The 19750-nt window shown below is 41.1% G+C and overlaps 1 protein-coding gene across 1 annotated transcript in view; it reads right to left on the reverse strand.

The window, feature by feature from the left end:
- Positions 1-330: 330 nt before the first annotated feature.
- KLB (klotho beta) overlaps positions 331-19750 on the reverse strand; it is a 34911-nt gene continuing 15491 nt past the window's right edge. The window contains 4 exon segments of the mRNA XM_043553256.1: positions 331-1914; positions 4482-5625; positions 11437-11705; positions 14150-14660. Of these exon segments, the coding sequence (XP_043409191.1) occupies positions 1550-1914; positions 4482-5625; positions 11437-11705; positions 14150-14660 (2289 nt within the window). The 3' untranslated portion in view covers positions 331-1549.

Genomic DNA, 19750 nt, shown 5'->3' on the forward strand with positions numbered 1-19750 from the left:
TTTTCAAAGAAGAAATTTAAAAAAAAATTATTTGAAAACAAAAAGCATAATCTAAAAATTGCCAAAGGTGGAAGAGTGGGTGCAGAGGGATCAAGAAAAATAAAAAAATTTACTGCTTGAATTTGGCCAGCCGAAAAGCAAATTTATTTCCCGTCAATCACTTGTGCATTTATTTGACCAATTGTGTTCTCTCATTACAGTTATCTTTGAAACACTGCTATTTTCAATTAGAACCTCTATTACATATAAAATTTGGCTTCTGACATAGGTGGACCTGGAAAACAATCACAATTGCCCTAATTTAGGGTGCTTTCCTACCAAGGGTTTTTGGAACAAAAAAACTTCACTTTGACTCAGGTTCCTGGAGAGCGGGGGACAGTGATTAGCTACTATGTGTAATGGGGTGGTGATTGAAATGAATGGGTATGAATGGGTTTACATTTCGAGTTTAGCATACACAACAAATCTTAAGCATGGAGTTTAAGAAAGTCAGACTCCTGGTTCAGATTTAAGTTACTTAATCCCAGCTTCCAAAGGTACAATGAAAAAAGTTTTAACTCCTTCAGACCATCAACATGTACACAAAAAGCACAGTTGCAAGGTGCAAGGTCAAAATACACCTGCATTCTACATCTCTGAGAGGTCCCTGTATTCACATGTTATCAGAACAGTGGAGCTCAGGAGAGAACCCAGTCTTACAGACTAATAGGGTCCTTTGATGACTTGATAATAAAACTTGACATCTTTTTAGAATGTTTAGCTTTCCCAAGTATGTAAGATCTCGTTTGTTGCTTCACAAAAATCAAGGGAGGAAAATGCTGTCAATTTGTCTAAAGGAGTTTGCAGTGTTGTGAGGTTGAGCAGGCAGGTGAGTTTAGCTGTCCTTTATCTTAGTCCTGTGACCTTTCCATGAGATGAGTTATGGAAGTTATTTGTTTTTTAAAACTTGGATCTGGTGCAAGGAGAGACCACAAAATCCTGTATTTTATAAATGATAACTTTTATTACTATTGAAAACTAGGATCAGTGGGCTTAACAGTCTATGCTGTAGCTGATGATAAATGAACACTAATCCTATTGTGTGTTTTCTAAAGGGGAAAAGCACCTCCTTAGAAGTGACAGAATAATCACTGATTATCCAGTGTTAAGAGTTTTAAATTTTCTGTTGTGGAGTCTAATCAAAGTTGTACTTTTTTCAATATAATTTGTTAAATGTAGCTATTGGTATTTAGAGAAGAATGATAGAAAACAGCTCATCAAACTTCATGAAGCAGTGTATCAGATAATCCTAGCTTACTGTCTGGGTAAAGCCTTTACCTTCAGATCCAAGAACTGAATTCACTGATGTCCACACCTTAAGGGAAAATTCATTTGAACCACACAACAGAGACTTCGATTGTCATCACTTGGTTACCACTAGTATTTCAAATTGTCTTTCTACAATATAGGTAATTCTGTAAGTTACCAGTGTATGGAACCGGAGTGAATTTTTTAAACTTTCTTTCATACAGACAAATAGGATCAGTTTCACTAAGACCTCTCTGTGTCCTTACTTTAGTGGTATGTGCTGTAAGTTCTTTGCTTTCCAAATTTTTTTTCTCTTCCGCTTATGAAAAATAGTAATTGATAAAAGTAGAACCAGGGTGGAGAAGAAGCAACAACCAAAGAATATCAGTGGTTTCTTTTGCACAAGAAATAAGCAGACAATGCACTCTGTGTTTCTTGGAGTCTGACTGCATCTAGGACTAGTGATGTCAGAAGGGAAGCCACTGTTGCTGATCAGTTTGTTGTAAAGCTGAACTGAGGATTTAGCTTTGAATTCAGATGTGAAGAATCCAAATCTGGGTTTAGATTTTTCTTCAGTCAGTTTGAATGCATAATAGCCTTTGATTTTGACTTTATCAATCAGTTGTGCTGAAAAATATCAGAAATGAACATTAATCACATGGACTATAAAGTATCTAAGTAAGAATTTAGTTTCCATTGAAATAAAGTCATACCCATAAAAAAGTAGTGATTGTCCTTAAAGGGTTTTTTGACATTCTTTCATGATTGGTAAAAGTGAAAATATGTGTAATTTTAAAAATATGTGTAATTGTTTTTAAACATTTGAAGTAAAACTTTGATCCATAATATAAGAACTGGGAGCAGAGCACAGAAGTGTATTTATGAATTGGAGCCATGAAGATGGAAAAGGACTTACACTGTTCAGTTGATCATAAGCACAAAAGTCTTACCTATTTGGCTGGTTTCAGGTCTCCAATATGTCCTTGGTGCGGCCCAATAACCATACTTGGTTTCCCCTAGTCACTTGCTTGGCTGTTTAACACCTCTCCCTCCTCAAACATATAGCACCTCTGTCCTTGCTTTGAAGGGATAACCTTCCTTCCTATTTTACTGAAAAACATACTCACAGGAGAATTCTTCAAACTCCCACAATCCTATCTATCCACCGACTACCATACTTCTGTTGCTGTGGATGTCCTGTCCATGCTCCTGGAAGAGGCTGACTCTTATACACTACTAAGTTTATTCTCTGATTTACTCAAGGACATCTCTCCATCTGTTCTCCTCTTCTCTCACATTTCCCCTCACTATTGGTTCATTTCCATATAAACATGCTGTAACTTTTAGTATCTTATGCAAAAATATCCTTGATTGCACACCCTCTAGTGAAAAGCACTGGCTCCTACTCACCCTACTCATTTGTTTCTCATCTCTCTGACGTCTGAATATTGAAGTGTCCCAGGGCTCAGTCCTCTACGCTTGCTCCCTTAGTGATACCATTCAGCCTTACTGTTTCTAAATCCCATTCTTGGTCTTAACTCCCAAGTTTGTATCTCAGCCCCAGACCTGAACCTGAGACTCCAGTTAGCCTATGTGACATCTCTAATTGACTGATTAATAGACGTCTCAAACTTTAACCTGTGCAACACCAAACAACTCTCCAAAAACCTGTTGTCAGTCTCCTTGACCTGGTAAATGGCCGCTCACCCTTTAGTTGCTCAAACCAAAATAGATTTCATTCTTCACTCTTCTAACACTCTCCATCCAAGCCTGATGACTTTACCTTCAAAATCAGTCCAGAAGCTAGCCACTTCTCACTATCTCTACTCTATAACCTAATCCAACCCCCCATTATTTCTTACTTAGACTCCAAGCCTCCCTGATTCTGTTGTTGCTCCTTTATAGTGTATTCACTGTAAAAAAGAGTAGCCAGAGTGTTTTTTAAAGACTGTGAGTTAGATCATGTTCCCCTGCTGTTTAAAACCTTAAATAGCCTGTCTCTCACAGTAGGAGCTGCAGTTCTTAATGATGGTTTACTAATGCCTCTTCTACTTCCTTGATCTCATCTTTGATTGCTTTACTCCCTTACTCATTCTTCAACCTTCCTGAACCTCAAACAGGCCAGGCATGCTCCCACATTGGGATTTTTGCATTTGCTGTTCTCTCACCTGGAACACTTCACAGATAACTGCACAGGTTTGCTGCCTTGTTCCTCCAGGTCTTTGAAGACTTCCCTAACTACGCTTTAGAATTGTAACCACTCCTAAACCCCACTCCTGGGCACCCTCTTCCCTCTTCCCTGCTGTGTTTTCTCATAGAACTATTTGCTTCTGACACTCTGTATCTTATCTGCTGATTCTCATCCCACAAAAATACAGCCTTCATGAGGACAGTAGTCTTTATTTTGGTGAATGCTGATATGGTGCCTAGAACAGTTTCTGCCCATATTTGGTGCTCAGTAAACATATTTCTGGGATCTTTTTGCTGCTTCAACAAATCTATTATGAATATTTAAAATTAATATTTAAAAATGATAGCAAATGCTGGAAGGAGTAGGAGATAAAGAGTCTCAAACACTGTTGTTTGGTCCTATCAAAATAGATAAAATTGAGGAAAATTTTTTACAGTATTAAAAAAATAGCTTACTAGGGGAGGGGGGATAGAAAATGCCTTTATAACATTTGACCCAATAATTCCATAGTGGGCAATCCTTAGGGAGATAATTAGGAATGAAGACACAGATTTGTATTCAAAGATACCTACTTTTTAGTATTAAAAAAAAAAAAGAAAAGAAAAAAGAAAAAAAACCCACAGGGCTGCCTGGGTGGCTGTCTGATCCAGAGCATCAGACTCTGGATTTCTGCTGAGGTCGTGATCTCAGGGTGGTGGAAGCTTGAGCATGGAGTCTGCTTAAGATTCTCTCTCTGTTCCTCTGGAGTCCCGCATGTGGGGCTCGAACTCACCAAAGTGAGATCGTGACCTGAGCCAAAGTCAGACGTTTAACCAACTGAGGCACCCAGGCGCCCCTATGGGTTGTCATTGTTTTTGATTAAAAAAAAAATGCTTTTCTGTCCTTGCCAAACTTTCCCTAATGAGCTGGCATTGTCATTAATGCGCCTTCTCCCCTCATTCTTTCGTTCACATTAGCTGGTAATGTCCTATTTCACTGTATCTGATATGGCCCCTCACCTCACCTTTCAAAGCCTCCTGAATGTACTTCTCTAAGTAGTATTTTCGGAGTTCATCATTCTCCAGAGCCTGGTCATCGATGCCATTGGCCGTGATGTAAACATCCACGTCTCCATAGTTCTTCTGGATCCACCTCAGCACCTTGCGCTCCCCCCAGGGCAGGACAGCCAGGCGGCTGGGCGAGCTCAGGCAGGTGATGTCTTGCAGAAACTGGACGTCCCTGTCCGCGTCGTAGCGGCTGCCGTTCTGGCGCGCGTGCATCACGAACCAGGTGGTGAAGTGGTTCAGCGCGTAGAAGTCCGCGGCGCCCTTGACCAGCCTCCTCTCCTCCTCCGTGAACCGAGGCAACGCGGAGCGCGAGAGCCCCTGCCTGTTCTTGAAGGCGATGTACTCCCTCATGGCCAGCGGGTAGTCCCCGGTCTTGAAGAGGGGTTCTGCGAACCAGGCGATTTCGAACTGCAGGAAGCGCTCGGCGGCCTGCCAGTGCGAGTCGGCGTAGGGGTTGGCGGGTTCCGCCCAATCCGAGTGCAGAGACAGCGACACGGCCCCGTGCTGCGCAGACCTGTACCGCCGGTCGTAGAGGTGCCAGACCAGGGCGTGGGCAATCAGCAGGTTGTGGGCTGCCCGGTAGGTGTCGTTACTAGTGTGGCTGTAGATGTCACTCAGCCTGTTGGGCTCGTTGATGGTGATCCAGAGCCTCACCAGGTCCCCCAGCTCCTGGAAGCACAGCCCGGCGTAGTCCTGGAAGGCCTGGACTGTGGATGGGTTCAGCCATCCCCCGCTGTGCAGCAGGGGTGTGGGGAGACCCAGGTGGGCGTGAGTCGGATAGTACAACGTGACCATTGGGGAGATGTTGAGCTTCAGCCCCTCACTGACCACGCACCTGTAGTACCTCAGAGCTTGTCGGTTAACCACGGACAGGTTGCCGGCGGGAAGGATTGAGGGCCAGTCTAGAGCAAACCTGTAGTGAGTGACCTTCATTCTTGCCAACATCTCGAGTTGTCTTTTGATGCTGACAAAATCTGTGCATTGGGCTGGCCGTGTTTTCAGCCTCACCCCTTCCACACGGTGCAACAGTCTGTTCCCCGTCACATTCCACACATACAGGTGAGGGTCGCTGAACTGTGGGGAGGAAGCCACTGCCTTGGGCTGTGAAAACAAGCACATCGAAGTAAGGCACACCCTGGCAGATAGGCTCTTAGTATACATCGTTTAAGAGGAAGAAGGGGGGTCTTATTCTGCCTCTCACTGACAACAAAGAACATAAACGAAGCATGTAGCCTCTTCATAACGATCTGAATGTTCTTCTAGTTCTCCTGGTGATGTCATAGAAGAGGCCTGGATGGATCATCCTCTCTTCTAGCTCTTGAAATCTCCCAGGGAGACGAGAAAACAGGGAAAGAAACACACCCAGGGCTTGGCTTGGATAACAAGTTGTTTTTCAGAAAATACTGAGAAACTCCTTTCTTGTCCTAAAAACTCAAGTTATACAGAGGGGTCTCTCATGATTCTGTTCAAATGCATTGGGAAATTTGGGTTGGTACCTTCAGTTAAAAGGAATCATGAAAGATGGACCTTCCAAACCCTGCCATAAGTTGACGGCAAAGTTAAAATTCCAGTTGTAGAGGATTTCACTGAGTTCGGCACTTGGAGTCAAAGGTGGCTGGTTAACCCAACCATAGTTCCTACAAGAGGCTAGTGGGATGGCATAGGGAATGGCCCTTGCATTTGCTGAATGCAATTTGCTAGCACCTTATATTTGAAAAGTCCAGGTGATATCACATATGCATCATTATGTTGTCCCTACCCATGTGTCTGTGAGAACACGGCATTTATTCATCCAACAGGAGAATACTGAATACCCTCTTTATGCAAGATACTTGGATTATGACTGGGGAAAACAGGAAAATATCCCCCAGAAACTCCCAAATTGACTCTTGGATCTGATGGTGTGTCATACCCTGCCCCTCCACCAAGGAGATAGTCCTGGACGCCTGTCCTCATTCTCCCTCTTTGAAACTTGGGCTTGGCAACTCTGGATAGTGACAGAGCAATGTCACCCACCCCACAGATGTGCCGTAATGAGCCAATGACTCTGGCAAAGCACTCTGTCAACTCTAAAGCAATCTATAAACCTAAGGTAGTCATGACTTGGGTTTAGTTTTCCATGGTTGCAATAATTGCCTGCTAGGCCCTTGAGTATAAATTAAAAATAAAAAGGCTTAAGAAAAACATCTCCAAATTCAGAATTAATAGGAAAAAATAAAGGTTCTGTATTTGTGTTAAAATACCTTTTCTTCCTTTAGCTGAGTTTAAATGCACCCAGAAAAAAATGATAATTAACCTTTGGTAAATATTTTCCCTCTAATTGTTTTCTTGTGTGTCATCCTTCATAGTCTAATTACAAAACCATAACGCTGCCCACTTACCATCTGTCAACCAGTTATCTAGAACATTAAACTGAGAGAACATTGATCATGTGAGCATGAAGTTAAATGTGTATATAATTATTTGAGTACAATCCTTCTAGCTTAGATTGACAGTCTCAGTGTTTGGAAACCTCAGAGCATCAATATTGAAAAGGTGTTTACAAAGAGCAATCTTGCTCTGAAATAAGGCAAGAGCCAATGAAAATGTGTCTTTTAAAAATCTCCAAAAAGCATTAGTTTTAGCAAGTGGGTGTGATTAATCTGCTAAGAGATCTCATTAGAGATGGTGAACCCTGATTTCAACCCTAGCTCCCAAGAGCTTGTTTTTAAAATTCTGTTCTCCACTAAAAGGATACTGGGCTCCTTGGAGAATGGCTTCTTCCAGTCTGGGGTAGGAAAAGAATGAGGTGATGCTGGTACATCTAATGCCAGAAAAATAAGGATGTGCTTAAAAACTGAAAGGGAAATGTCAAAAAGACACAGGAGCGGTTTGAAGGAGTCCTATTGGCTACTTTGAGTGAGATAATTTGAGCATCAAAATGACTAATGAAACATTGGCAGTAATGAATTATAATGCACTGAAGTTAAGAGAACTACCCAATATATGTTGAAGGAATAATATAATTAAAAATTTGCCATTTTGCAATCTACAAGGTAATAATTCAGGTGAAGTTTATGAATCAATATTAAGACCATTAGTGACATATTGTTAGGAAGCAGGATATGTATACAGTCTCGAAGTGTCATCAGCAGATTACTTTCTAATTACAAATGGAAAAGTTACCTTTCAATTAAGAGATCTGGCAAATGCTACCTTAATCAAGAAATCTGGTAACTACTACTTCCACACATTAACATCTTTCATAATGAGACAATGACATCATGTGCTTCCTGATGTGATATATATTGAACCTCATCTACATAGTATTATTCCAGAAGTTTATTGAATCCAACAAAGAAACAATCAAAGAAAACCAGAACATGAGACATTCTGCAATCAATTGGTCTGGACTCTTCAAAACTGTCAATACCATGAACTTGGGGGAATTATTCTGAATTTAAATGAGGCTAAAGATGAATGACATCCTTGTTTGTATTCTTGATCCAAAAACATTTTTTAAACCAAAAAGGACATTTTTGGAAGATTTAGGATAATTTGAATATGGAATGTGATGATACTGAATCAATATTAAATCTTATGGGTATGATAATATAATAATGTAGGAGAATGTTCTTATTTTTAGGAGACACATTTGGATAGATATATTTTGGGGTGAATTGTAATGACATCTGCAACTTTTCACTTTGTTTATCAAACATAAACACTTTATAAAGCATAAAGCAAATGTGGCAAAATGTTAACAATTGGTCAATTTCAATGACGGGAATATGGGTGTTTATTGTACTAGTTTGAAATATTTCAGAACAAAATGTTGGAGGTGCCTGGGTAGCTCAGTCAGTTGAGCATCCAACTCAGTTTCAGCTCATGTCATGGTCTCATGGTTCATGGGCTCTGGGCTGACAGTGCAGATCCTGCTTGGGATTCTCTCTCTGCCCCTCCCCACGCCCCTATGCGTGCTCTCTCTTTCTCTCTCTCTCAAAATAAAGAAACTTAAAAAAATATGTTGGAGGAGAAAAGAATGCTGAGAGGCGGGGGGAAAGTAAGATAGGGATATTTGTAGGTAGGCATACTAATATTTTTAAAATGTTACTTTCATTTTGTCAGTCTTCGTATAGAGGACATTTAGGGGTTTTTTTTGGCATCTATTCATAATCCTCTGGCTGGTTTTTCAAAAAGCACCCTAATTTTCCTTGGCAAACAATTTATCCTCATTCTTAGTCCAAGTTCAAGGAAGATCGATGTCTACCAGGCTCCAGGGGTAAGCATGAAACCCAGACGTAGTTGATCCCAGAATTGCTTTCCCCTGACCTAAGTGACTCACTTTCGCTCCTAGGAGTAGGAGTAGGGTCCCCAGATGGGATAGACATTCACAGTGTCAATCACAGGGGTATAGGTGGGTCTTCAGATGAAACAGAAACTTACAGGTTGGGTCATGTGCAGGCCGGAACTCTTGTCTCTTGGGATCTTTCTTTGCGGGTATGGAGTTATAGAAAATATAAACCCATTTGAAATGGTAGGGAAAAGATGGCGTGCCTTTGCCGTGTGTAGGAAATAGGAATTGGGTAAGTAGTTGGCTCCATAGGGGCACAAGTGGAAGATGAGTCAGTCCTGTATTTAAGTTACTCTATATCTTTCCCCCCTTTAGTATCTCTGAGCATTTACTAAGTCATGTTTAAGTATCAACAGGGGTTGATATTCATGACCTGTGAACTTTGTTCACTCATGGTTTGAGCCATTTTGTCTGGTCCCATCCCTTGTACATCTTGTTGTCTTTCCATATGCTTCTAGAATACAGGCCATAGTGTGGTATTGTGAGATCTTATAGCGTGGTGTCATGAAACAGATCTTTGTAACCTGAATGAGTTACATAACCTCCCTAAGCCTCAGTTTCCTTGCTTGTAAAATTAGAGTTTTTAAGATTTAATAGAGAGAACGTGCATACATACAACAGCTACATGCTTGGCACATAATAAGTGTTTAAAAAATAGTTGCTATTATTTTGAAAAGAGCACTGCAAATATGGGTGCTTGAGAGTTGCCTGTTATGGTTCTGCCTATTTGTGTTACCTTGGGCAAGTCACTTAGGTCTCAGTTATGAACTGATGGGTCTCACTTTCTTAATCCGTAAAATGAAGGATTTGGAATAGGAGGTCTCTAAGGTCTCATCTCGCTCCAAAAGTTGACCTTGCATTGAGCACTGGCCATGTACCTGACACTGCCCTAGTAAGGCACACAGCAGGCAGCAAAGCCTCAAACGTCTCCACCCTTGTGTGGAGAAAGCTTGCATTCTAGTAGGGGGAAGACGTGATAAATAAGAAAAATGTATAGGGGCTCAGTCAGTTAAGCATCTGACTCAATTTCTGATCACGTCATGATCTCATGGTTCATGGGATCGAGCCCCTCATTAGGCTCTGTGCTGACAGCCTGGAGCTTGCTTGGGATTTTCTCTCTCATCCTCTCTCTCTGCCCTCCCGCCTCTTGTGCACACTCTCTCTCAAAAAAAAAATAAATAAATAAACTAGGGGCTCCTGGTGGCTCAGTCAGTTAAGTGTCTGACTTCAGCTTGGGTCATGATCTCATGGTTTGTGAGTTCAAGCCCCGCATCTGGCTCTGTGCTGACAGCTCAGAGCCTAGAACCTGCTTCGGGTTCTCTGTTTCCCTCTTCCTGCCCTCCCTCCCTTGTTCACTCTCTCTCTCTTTCTCTCTCAAAAATAAACATAAATAAATAAACTAAAAAAATTTAAAAAATGAGAAAAATGCATAAAGTAGTTACCAGGGGCTAGGGGGTGGGATAAATGGAGAGATACTGGTCAAAGGATACAAACTTCCAGTGATAATATTAACAAGTTCTGAGGATCTGATGTACAGCATAGTGATTGTAGCTAATGATACTGTATTATATATACTTTAAAGTTGCTAAGAGAATAGATCTTAAATGTTCTCCCCACAAAAAGAAATGGGAATTTTGTTATGGTAGCATTTTGCAATATATAAATGTATCAAATCAACATGTTGTACACCTTACACTTACACAATGTTGTATGTCAATTGTATCTCAATAAAGCTAGGGGTAAAAAGAAAAATGTGTAAAGTACATAATGGTATGTTAGTGATGAATAGGATTCACAGAAGAAAAAGAAGGGGAATTGAGGAGATAGTGACTTTTTGGAGTGGAGCAAAGCCTTATTGAGAAGGTGGCATTTATTTATTTTTTTAATCTTTTTTTTTAACGTTTTATTTTATTTTTGAGACAGAGAGAGACAGAGCATGAACAAGGGAGGGTCAGCGAGAGGGAGACACAGAATCTGAAACAGGCTCCAGGCTCTGAGCTGTCAGCACAGAGCCCGACGCGGGGCTCGAACTCACGGACCGCAAGATCATGACCTGAGCCAAAGTCGGCCGCTCAACCGACTGAGCCACCCAGGCGCCCCGAGAAGGTGGCATTTAAGCAAATAATCTGATGAAGGTGAAGAATGAGACATGAGAGGCTCCACTGGGATACAGAGACCTCATAAGGCAAATTATTCAAGTCTATCAGATAACAGGAACCACTTGAATAAAGAGTCACTAATAATTTGCTTTTGGCAAACAAAATCTATAAAAAGCTTTTTCTTATACCTTTGACACTACTGACCAATGCCTCCTTCAAAAGCAACTGTAAATTCCCTCTAGACTGTACACTCCTTGAGGGCAGCCTTTTCATCTCCATCACCAAGGGGAAGTTCTGGCACATGAGAGGCTCTCGGTAAGCATCAATTCTCCTCATTTTCCTTCCTCTTTCCGCAACTCCCATCCATCACCTCCAAGTAATCATATTTGATATTGTCTGATAGTTGTCACTGAGTAAATGAAATAAAATACTGTGTACTGTTTGCACCAGTTCATAGTTAATTTGTAAGTAGCCGCTTACCTTAAGGACAGATTCAGTGACACCCCAGGAAAAGTCGCAGGGAAACTGACCCTGCACATCTGGCGTGGACTCTTTTAAGGTAAAACCATTTTCTTGTACGATCTGTTTATAGTAATGTGCCGAAGACTTGGGCCTTCTTTCTTTTTGTTTACTATTAAAATCCACATAAAATAATCCTCGGCGAGTGGTGTAAGCATCCTGCCATTCAAAGCCATCCAGGAGAGACCAGGCAGTGTAGCCAAACACTCGTATTTCATCAAACCTTATTGCTGCACAGGGAAAGAAAAGCAGAGATGTTCACTCTGGTTCACGGTTATGATTCACTAATAGTATGCTGGGGGACATGTTGCCAGGAGCATATTGTGAAACCAACTTTTCCCCCTAATTTAAAGGCTCATTATAGAAAATAGAAAATTTATGTTTATACTGGAAAAGTGGCAGTTATTTTCATCCAGAATGGTCCTCCCCCTACCCACAACAAGTGAAAGATACAGTGAAATAATCAAATTTAAAATATTCCTGAGACTTAGTATGCAAATCTGTGTCAGAAGGCATAGAAATTTCCAGAACCCTTTGGGACCAATGCAGATGTCTGCTTGTGACTAAGAGTTTCGCATTTCAAGCTTGGGTTGGTTCCCATTTGTGGAGAAACTATCTCCTAAGTAGCTACCCTTTAAGGACTGAAAAATCAGCTTTGAGAATAAACATAAGCGAATGAGCATCGAAGGAAGAAAACAAGTACGTGGTGTAAGAGAGGACTGACCAGCCAAGGGGCAGGAGGTGTGAGGGTGCTCTGGGGCAAGTTTGTTGACCTCAGTTTCCTCATTTGTTAAAAAAAGATGGGAAAAGATGATCTCTCAGGACCTTTCTAGCTTTAAAAACTCTGATTCAGGAGCATCTGGCTGGCTCAGTCAGTGGAGTGTGCGACTCTGGATCTTGGGGTTGTTGAGTTCAAGCCCCACGGTGGGTGTAGAGATTACTCAAAAATAAAACCCTTAAAAATTAAAAAAAAATTAAAAGAAACTGATTCAATAACTTCTAGGAATTGGGCAAAAATGAAATATGGAAATCAACAGCAGCAATAAAAGCAACAAATACCCAAATCAATCATGAACTTTTTTTTTTTTCTTAAGGGCTTTCATTTCTGCATTGTTGGGTTTTTGTCACTGATGTTCTTTTCCTAAAAGGTGGAAAATCCATGCCAAGGGATTCTAGTGAGATAAATATATTTCGGTAGGCCCTGGTGCTAGTCCCTTTGGTGTTGTACAGTCCTCAGGGGAAATGGAATCGTAACATGTAGGGAATGTATAGCCCTTCTGCCCGACCGTAGGTATTTGGCTCAGGCCCTGTAGGCAGAGTCCTCTGTTCTGTCGGTCCCCATATGCACATTCCTGTGACTGGCCATGGCTCTGTTCCATGCTGCTCCTTCCCACAGGTTGGGGAAACAAGGTCTTGCTCTCCCAGAGGACCCTCCCTGAAGACTCTCTTGCAGAACCTGGGATTTTCCTCTGGGCTTGTGACTTCTTGCTTGTTTGTTTGTTTGTTTATTAACTCTGTCCCCAACGTGGCGCTGGAACTTATGACCCTGAGATCCAGAGTCACACACTCTACTGACTGAGCCAACCAGGCACCCTTAGGCTTATGACTTCTAAAGAGAGCTACAGGGGCGCCTGGGTGGCGCAGTCGGTTAAGCGTCCGACTTCAGCCAGGTCACGATCTTGCGGCTGTGAGTTCGAGCCCCGCGTCGGGCTCTGGGCTGATGGCTCAGAGCCTGGAGCCTGTTTCCGGTTCTGTGTCTCCCTCTCTCTCTGACCCTCCCCCGTTCATGCTCTGTCTCTCTCTGTCCCCAAAATAAATAAAAAACGTTGAAAAAAAAAATTTAAAGAGAGCTACAGACTTTTAGAAAGATCCACTAAGAATTTCTTTTTTTTTTTTTTAATGTTTATTTTTGAGAGAGAAAACAGAGAGCGACTGGGAGAGAGGCAGAGAGACAGAGACACAGAATCTGAAAGAGGCTCCAGGCTCTGAACTGTCAATACAGAGCCCAATGTGGGGCTTGAAGCCACAAGCTGTGATATCATGACCTGAGCTGAAGTCAGATGCTTGACTGACTGAGCCACCCAGGCGCCCCAAAAATTTCTTTGTATTTGGGTGAAATGGAGCCCAATTTTGAAGGGGACAAACCCACCATAATTTGAGCTTATCTTCTGCTCCATTATTTCAATAGTCACCTGTAGATGTCACTACTTGAGTAGTGGAAAAGGTATGAGGGGTCACTAGGGGTCAGAGAACTATCTAGGAGCCATAGAAATTACTCAGCTTTGCCATTCATGGCTCATTCTTTGTCTCCAGGCCTTTTTACTATTTAGTCATGTAATAGAATAAAAACAGCAGAGTTTCAAGAAAAGCTTTCAACATCTTAAACCAAGTTACTACTGTCAAAAAACTTTGGGATGTATCTCTTATAGCATGCCTTCTTTTACAAAGAATGATACAGCACCTTGTTACCGATTTAGGATGTATCTACAGTCTAAAACTATTTTGTTCTCAAAATTTTATTAAAAAAGGACATGAGAGTAACATTTAAAAATTCTATCAACATTAGACAATGGGGAAGCCCAACAACAATAATCATACGTTGGAAGATGACTTTAAGTATCCTGTAAGGATTAGTATTCAAAAGTTTTAAAAATTGAGCTAATGTACAACCAACCTTGAAGAACCTGGTTGAGGAAATTCTTCATCATGTAGATGGCTGTGGTATCTTCTGTTTTCACATGACTGTCTGTGAACCAGCCATTCTCAGCAATCAAGATTCGGGGGTTGCCATATTCCAGTTTAATCCAGTTCAGCACTTCTCTTAAATTGAGTGACACATTTTGTCCCATTTTAGCCATGGTGTTCTGGGGCTTGAAATTGTTGGGTCCAAAGGAAAAGGCAAAGAAGTCAGCTGTGCCCCTCACTTCACTCTTCTCTGCTTCAGAGAAAAGGGGTAGAATGGAGAGCAACTTCTTTTTCATCACCTCTGGGTAGTCTCCATCCCCATGGATAGGATTGGCAAACCATCCGAGCACTGAAACCATGGATTGTTGACACTTGAGTATATCCATCATGTCTTCTGATCTGTTTGGTTCAATCCAATGGGATCCCAACGTGATTGACAACCAACCTTTCTGATGTGGGCGGAAATTTACGTTGTAGTTATGCCAAACTTTAGAATGAGCCTAATAAGAAGAAAATATTATTAATTTTTTATTATCCTTGCTCACAAGGATTGTAACTTGGCTGGTAGAAGGTCTTTTCATTGACAAATTAGTGCAGCACAGGGTGATGCAGGGGAAAGCTGTCAGGGAACCCTGATGATCTCAAAGTCTATTCTCTGTCTGCTTCTCCTGTGCTTCCAACCTACAGCCTCTCCTATAGGATTACCAAGGGCAGGCAGAGAGCTCTGGTCCAAGCTCCATCGTTCTTCTCCTCTCCCTGACTCCTTTCGTGGGCCCTCTTGGGGCTGGGTGCAGGTGAGATATTATGTGGATTGTAGGGTTTCTTCCTCTACATAAAAAGACAAAGACAAGTGATCTTTCATCGTTCTACAGAATCTGCTTTTAGCCCTAACTTTTAAGTCCAAGATAATGCACTCTCAAAATTCTGTAAATGGATAATAATAGAGCCCATCTCCTAGGTTTGTTGTTGGGATTGAATGAAATAATATATGTAAAGGACTTTAGAAGAATGCGTGGCACAGAGTAACGTCTACATAAGCCATTATTATTATTACTATTATTTTTATAACATTATTAATATAACAGTTTTATTTCATAACTATTCTTTTATAAAACATTATTAATATAACATAACAGTTATTATTATTACTGTTACTGTTAAAGAGTGATAGGTACTATACAAAACAGGAAACCAGTGGAAAGAATGTGGGCTTTGGGCTCAGCCATCTTGGGCTTGAAGTTTAGGTACTTACTGTGTGGCTTTAGGTAATTCACTTAAGCTTTCTGAAATCTCTTAGTATTCTCACCTGTAAAATGAAGTTAATAACAATACTAATACTAATAATACCCTTTGTAAAGCTGTTAGATGTTGTGCTGATGTATATATTAAATATGTAGCATTGAATAGAGCATCTGGGAGGTACAGCCCAGAGATGCATGTTGTTACTATTGGTTCTCCCACAATTTACATTTCCAGTTGAGCTTTCTTATAACAGAGCCTCATGATGGGTTTCCAGGCTGGGTTTTGTTTTGTTTTTTAAGTTTATTTATTCATTTTGAGAGTCGGGGGCTGGTGGAGGGGCAGAGAGAGAGAGAGGGAGAGAATCCCAAGCAGGCTCCACGCAGTTAGCCGAGAGCCCAATGCAGGGCTCGAACTCACAAACTGTGAGATCATGATCTGGTCAGAAATTAAGAGTCAGATGCTCAACTGACTGAGCCACCCAGGTGCTCCTCCACTTGTTTAATAGGTACTTACTTAGCAATTACTTAATGCCTGGATTGTCCCCCCCTGGAAAGGCTGAAATGTATGGCACAGGAATGTGCCTTCAGGAGCCAATAATATTACTGGGAAAATAAGATTGAATTTATGAAAATTAAAAATAGAACTACCCTATGACCCAGCAATTGCACTACTAGGTATTTATCCAAGGGATACAGGTGTGCTGTTTTGAAGGGACACATGCACCCCAATGTTTATAGCAGCACTATCGACAATAACCAAAGTATGGAAAGAGCCCAAATGTCCATTGATGGATGAATGGATAAGGAAGATGTGGTATATATACAATGGATTATTATTCGGCAATCAAAAAGAATGAAATCTTGGCATTTGCAACAACGTGGATGGAACTAGAGTGTGTTATGCTAAGTGAAATTAGTCAGAGAAAGACAAATACATGACTTCATTCATATGAGGACTTTAAGACACAGAACAGATGAATATAAGGGAAGGGAAGCAAAAATAATATAAAGACAGGAAGGGGGACAAAACATAAGAGACTCTTAAATATGGAGAACAGACAGAGGATTACTGGGGGGGGTAGTGGGAGGGGGAGTGGGCTAAATGGGTAAAGGGTGTTAAGGAATCTACCCCTGAAATCATTGTTGCACTATATGCTAACTTGGATGTAAATTAAATAAATACATAAACACATAAATAAATATAATTTTTTTAAAAATACTGAATTTATGAAAGAAAACATGTAAAATGGCATAAAATAGGTCATTAAGTGGAAAAGTAATTAGAAGCTGGGTAAAGAGTCATGAGCTATATCAGCAGGAGCAAATGTCAAGGACTACAATTAAGGACTCTGGGCCAGTTAATGCTCAAGGCCACTTCATGTCCTGGCTAGACTTAGAATTGTCTGTTATCTGTGTGAAAGCCACCTCTTCCCGGGGCAATTGATTTGCTTGCTTTCTGATGTCTTTCCCAGATGTCTCGATTTCTCCTCTGTTTGGGTGTTTCTTTTTTTTTTTTTTAATTTTTTTTTTCAACGTTTATTTATTTTTGGGACAGAGAGAGACAGAGCATGAACGGGGGAGAGGCAGAGAGAGAGGGAGACACAGAATGGGAAACAGGCTCCAGGCTCTGAGCCATCAGCCCAGAGCCTGACGCGGGGCTCGAACTCACGGACCGCGAGATCGTGACCTGGCTGAAGTCGGACGCTTAACCGACTGCGCCACCCAGGCGCCCCTGTTTGGGTGTTTCTAAAACAAGTGCACAAAACCTTACTATTTTTAACCTACAATATCTGCTTTCCATTTTATTCCTTAGCTTCTCTTTCGCTCATTAGAGGTATTTTATATTGGGTTGAATTATGTGAAATGCCCTTTTATAAGCCAAAAACAATCAAATATGAGCAATGGTTCGAACTTAATAGATCCTATGGACACTGAAAATGGTCCATAAATCATGTTAGGATGAGGAAAGATAGGTGTTACCGTAAGAGGTAAGGATTCTAGAACTGATGCCTCCTTGCTTTATGCAATAATAGCTAATTTAAATAATTCCTTGAAGGATTTTCTGAAGGAGTATTTGCCTCGAAGTATTACCTCCATTCTACCTGTCCTTGATCAGTTTTCACTGGAAGATCCTGGAATCATTTAGCACCCAGACATTCCCAAGGATACTTAAGAATGCTCTCCCCCTAAAGAAATACTCAGGCTGTGGCCTTCTCCCCTACCTGGAACCTGGAAGGCTCCTGGAAGGAATCACAGGAGAGCCTGGGACAGACTTCACCTGAAGTGGTCTTATTCACTCTTTCTGGGATTTTCTGGGGCTGGAAGCACAACAGAAAGACTTGAAAACTGTTTTTTGTTTTTTTCTGATTCGATATGAAAGCAATCATGCATGAGTGGAAAGGAAGCATTCTTTGCTTTATTCTGATCTGTCACTTAATCCCTCGGTATCCTCAGTAGTTTCATTCACAAAAGCCGCAGTGATCATCAGTACATCTCTTCAGGGCTGTTGTGCACCTGTGATGTGTAAAGTGTGAAGCCCTGAACATGTAAGATTCCAAGTCATAAACTAACTGCCTTGCAAATATGATGTTATCAGACACTAGAGGAAGAGTGAGATGGAATCAGTATACATTCATTAAAACAGTCCTAATGGGAGCAAAAAAAGGAGAGGGGAACTTCTTTAAGATAGAGATGTTCTATTGCAGATTTCAGTGATTATATGAAAGATGACCTAAGCTGTGATAAAATCTTGGTTGTATCAGCATTTTAATGAGAAATAGAACAGCTTAGAAGACAACAGACATGTACATTGGCAACTCCCTTCCAAGCAAGTTTTCAGGAGATACACACACACACACACACACACACACACACACACACGTGTTGTCATGCCCCAAGGTGACCTTCGTATTCCCCAGTGTCTCTTTCACCTTTGCTGCTATTTGCATAGGCTATCAAGGTATCCAGGGTTATCTTTGCTCAGGACTGAAGACAGCCTCTCCATTCTCATGTGGAGAATGTGGGGGAGGTTCTTTGTGTGGTACTTATGGTTATAACTTGATCCTGTTTGCCAAGTAACAAGGTAAAAAGTATTGCTCCAACATAGTGAGTTTGACATAAATCTTAATGAAATGGGGATATCCATGCATGTCCTTTGGTCTGGCACTCATAAAGGAGGTCTGTTGGGAAAACCGAAATGGGGTTTAGGAGTGTGGCCTGGCCCTGCAGCCTTGCACAACACTCCTTGTGCGATTTTCCAAGGTTACCCTCTATCTTGTACAAGGCCGTCTACCTTTGGAATGATTGATTTAAGGGAGCTTCAACCTTTGTTCTTCAGATTCAGTGGCTTAAAGGGGAAGTCAGCAGCTTTTTCCTTTTGAGCCAGCTATCAGAGCCTGATGTCACTGAGAGACAGCCAGGGGCCAAATATCTTCTTCTGTTCCCTCCTCTAGTCTAACATAGCAGCTTTCTTTGATGCCCCTAGAAGAGCAGATTCAGATAAGTTCTATGAACGATAGGAAGCAAATAAGATATCAGCACAATTTCAGAAACAAGATGTAGACGGGGTCAGAGATCAGGAAGACATGGCGGGACGCTGGTGGAAGGGAAGGCTGTGGAGGGTACGGGCTGAAGACAGATGAGCAAACGTAGCATATCACCCGTGTCTGTATTTCAGGAACCCGCAATCATTTGTCAAAAGCTAAATTTCCAAATCTGTGCATGATTTTAGTCACACTTTGGTTGAAATATCTTCATGTGAACTATAAACTTGTTTATTGTTAAAGCTATTTCATAAAGTATTAAGTAAACACTGTTAAAGAAAATTTATTTAAAACCCTACAATCATAGCAAACTGTTTTCATATTTCTGTGATCCCATCCAGCTTTCCCAAATATATTTCCCACCTAATATCCCTTTGAACAGTTTCCATCTTTTTAATCTTCATAACCATTCACCAATTTGATGAAATATGGCTTAGTCATCTCTCTCTTTTGATAGGAATTAGCTTGGTCCCCCCCCTTCCTTTCTTCCTCCCTTCCTTCCTTCCTTCCTTCATCTCATTTTTTTTTCCTGTCATAAATAACGTTGCAATAACTAACTTTGGGCATATAGCTTTTAATGTGCTTGATTTATTTCCTTCTATTAATCCCACAAATGGGCTACCTATTTTTAAAATTGTTTTACATATTTCCAAATTACTCTTCACACATTTTGTCCATTGGTGTGAGTATTCTTTGACCATCTCCTTCAAAACATTGCTGTATTTGGAGATACATGGTTATCAAGAGTGACAGGAAACTGCTACTTACCTACATGGTATCTTGGGAAAGGACCGAGGTCCCGAAAGC

Source organism: Prionailurus bengalensis, chromosome B1 (assembly GCF_016509475.1).
Source record: "Prionailurus bengalensis isolate Pbe53 chromosome B1, Fcat_Pben_1.1_paternal_pri, whole genome shotgun sequence".
Lineage (NCBI taxonomy): Eukaryota > Metazoa > Chordata > Mammalia > Carnivora > Felidae > Prionailurus > Prionailurus bengalensis.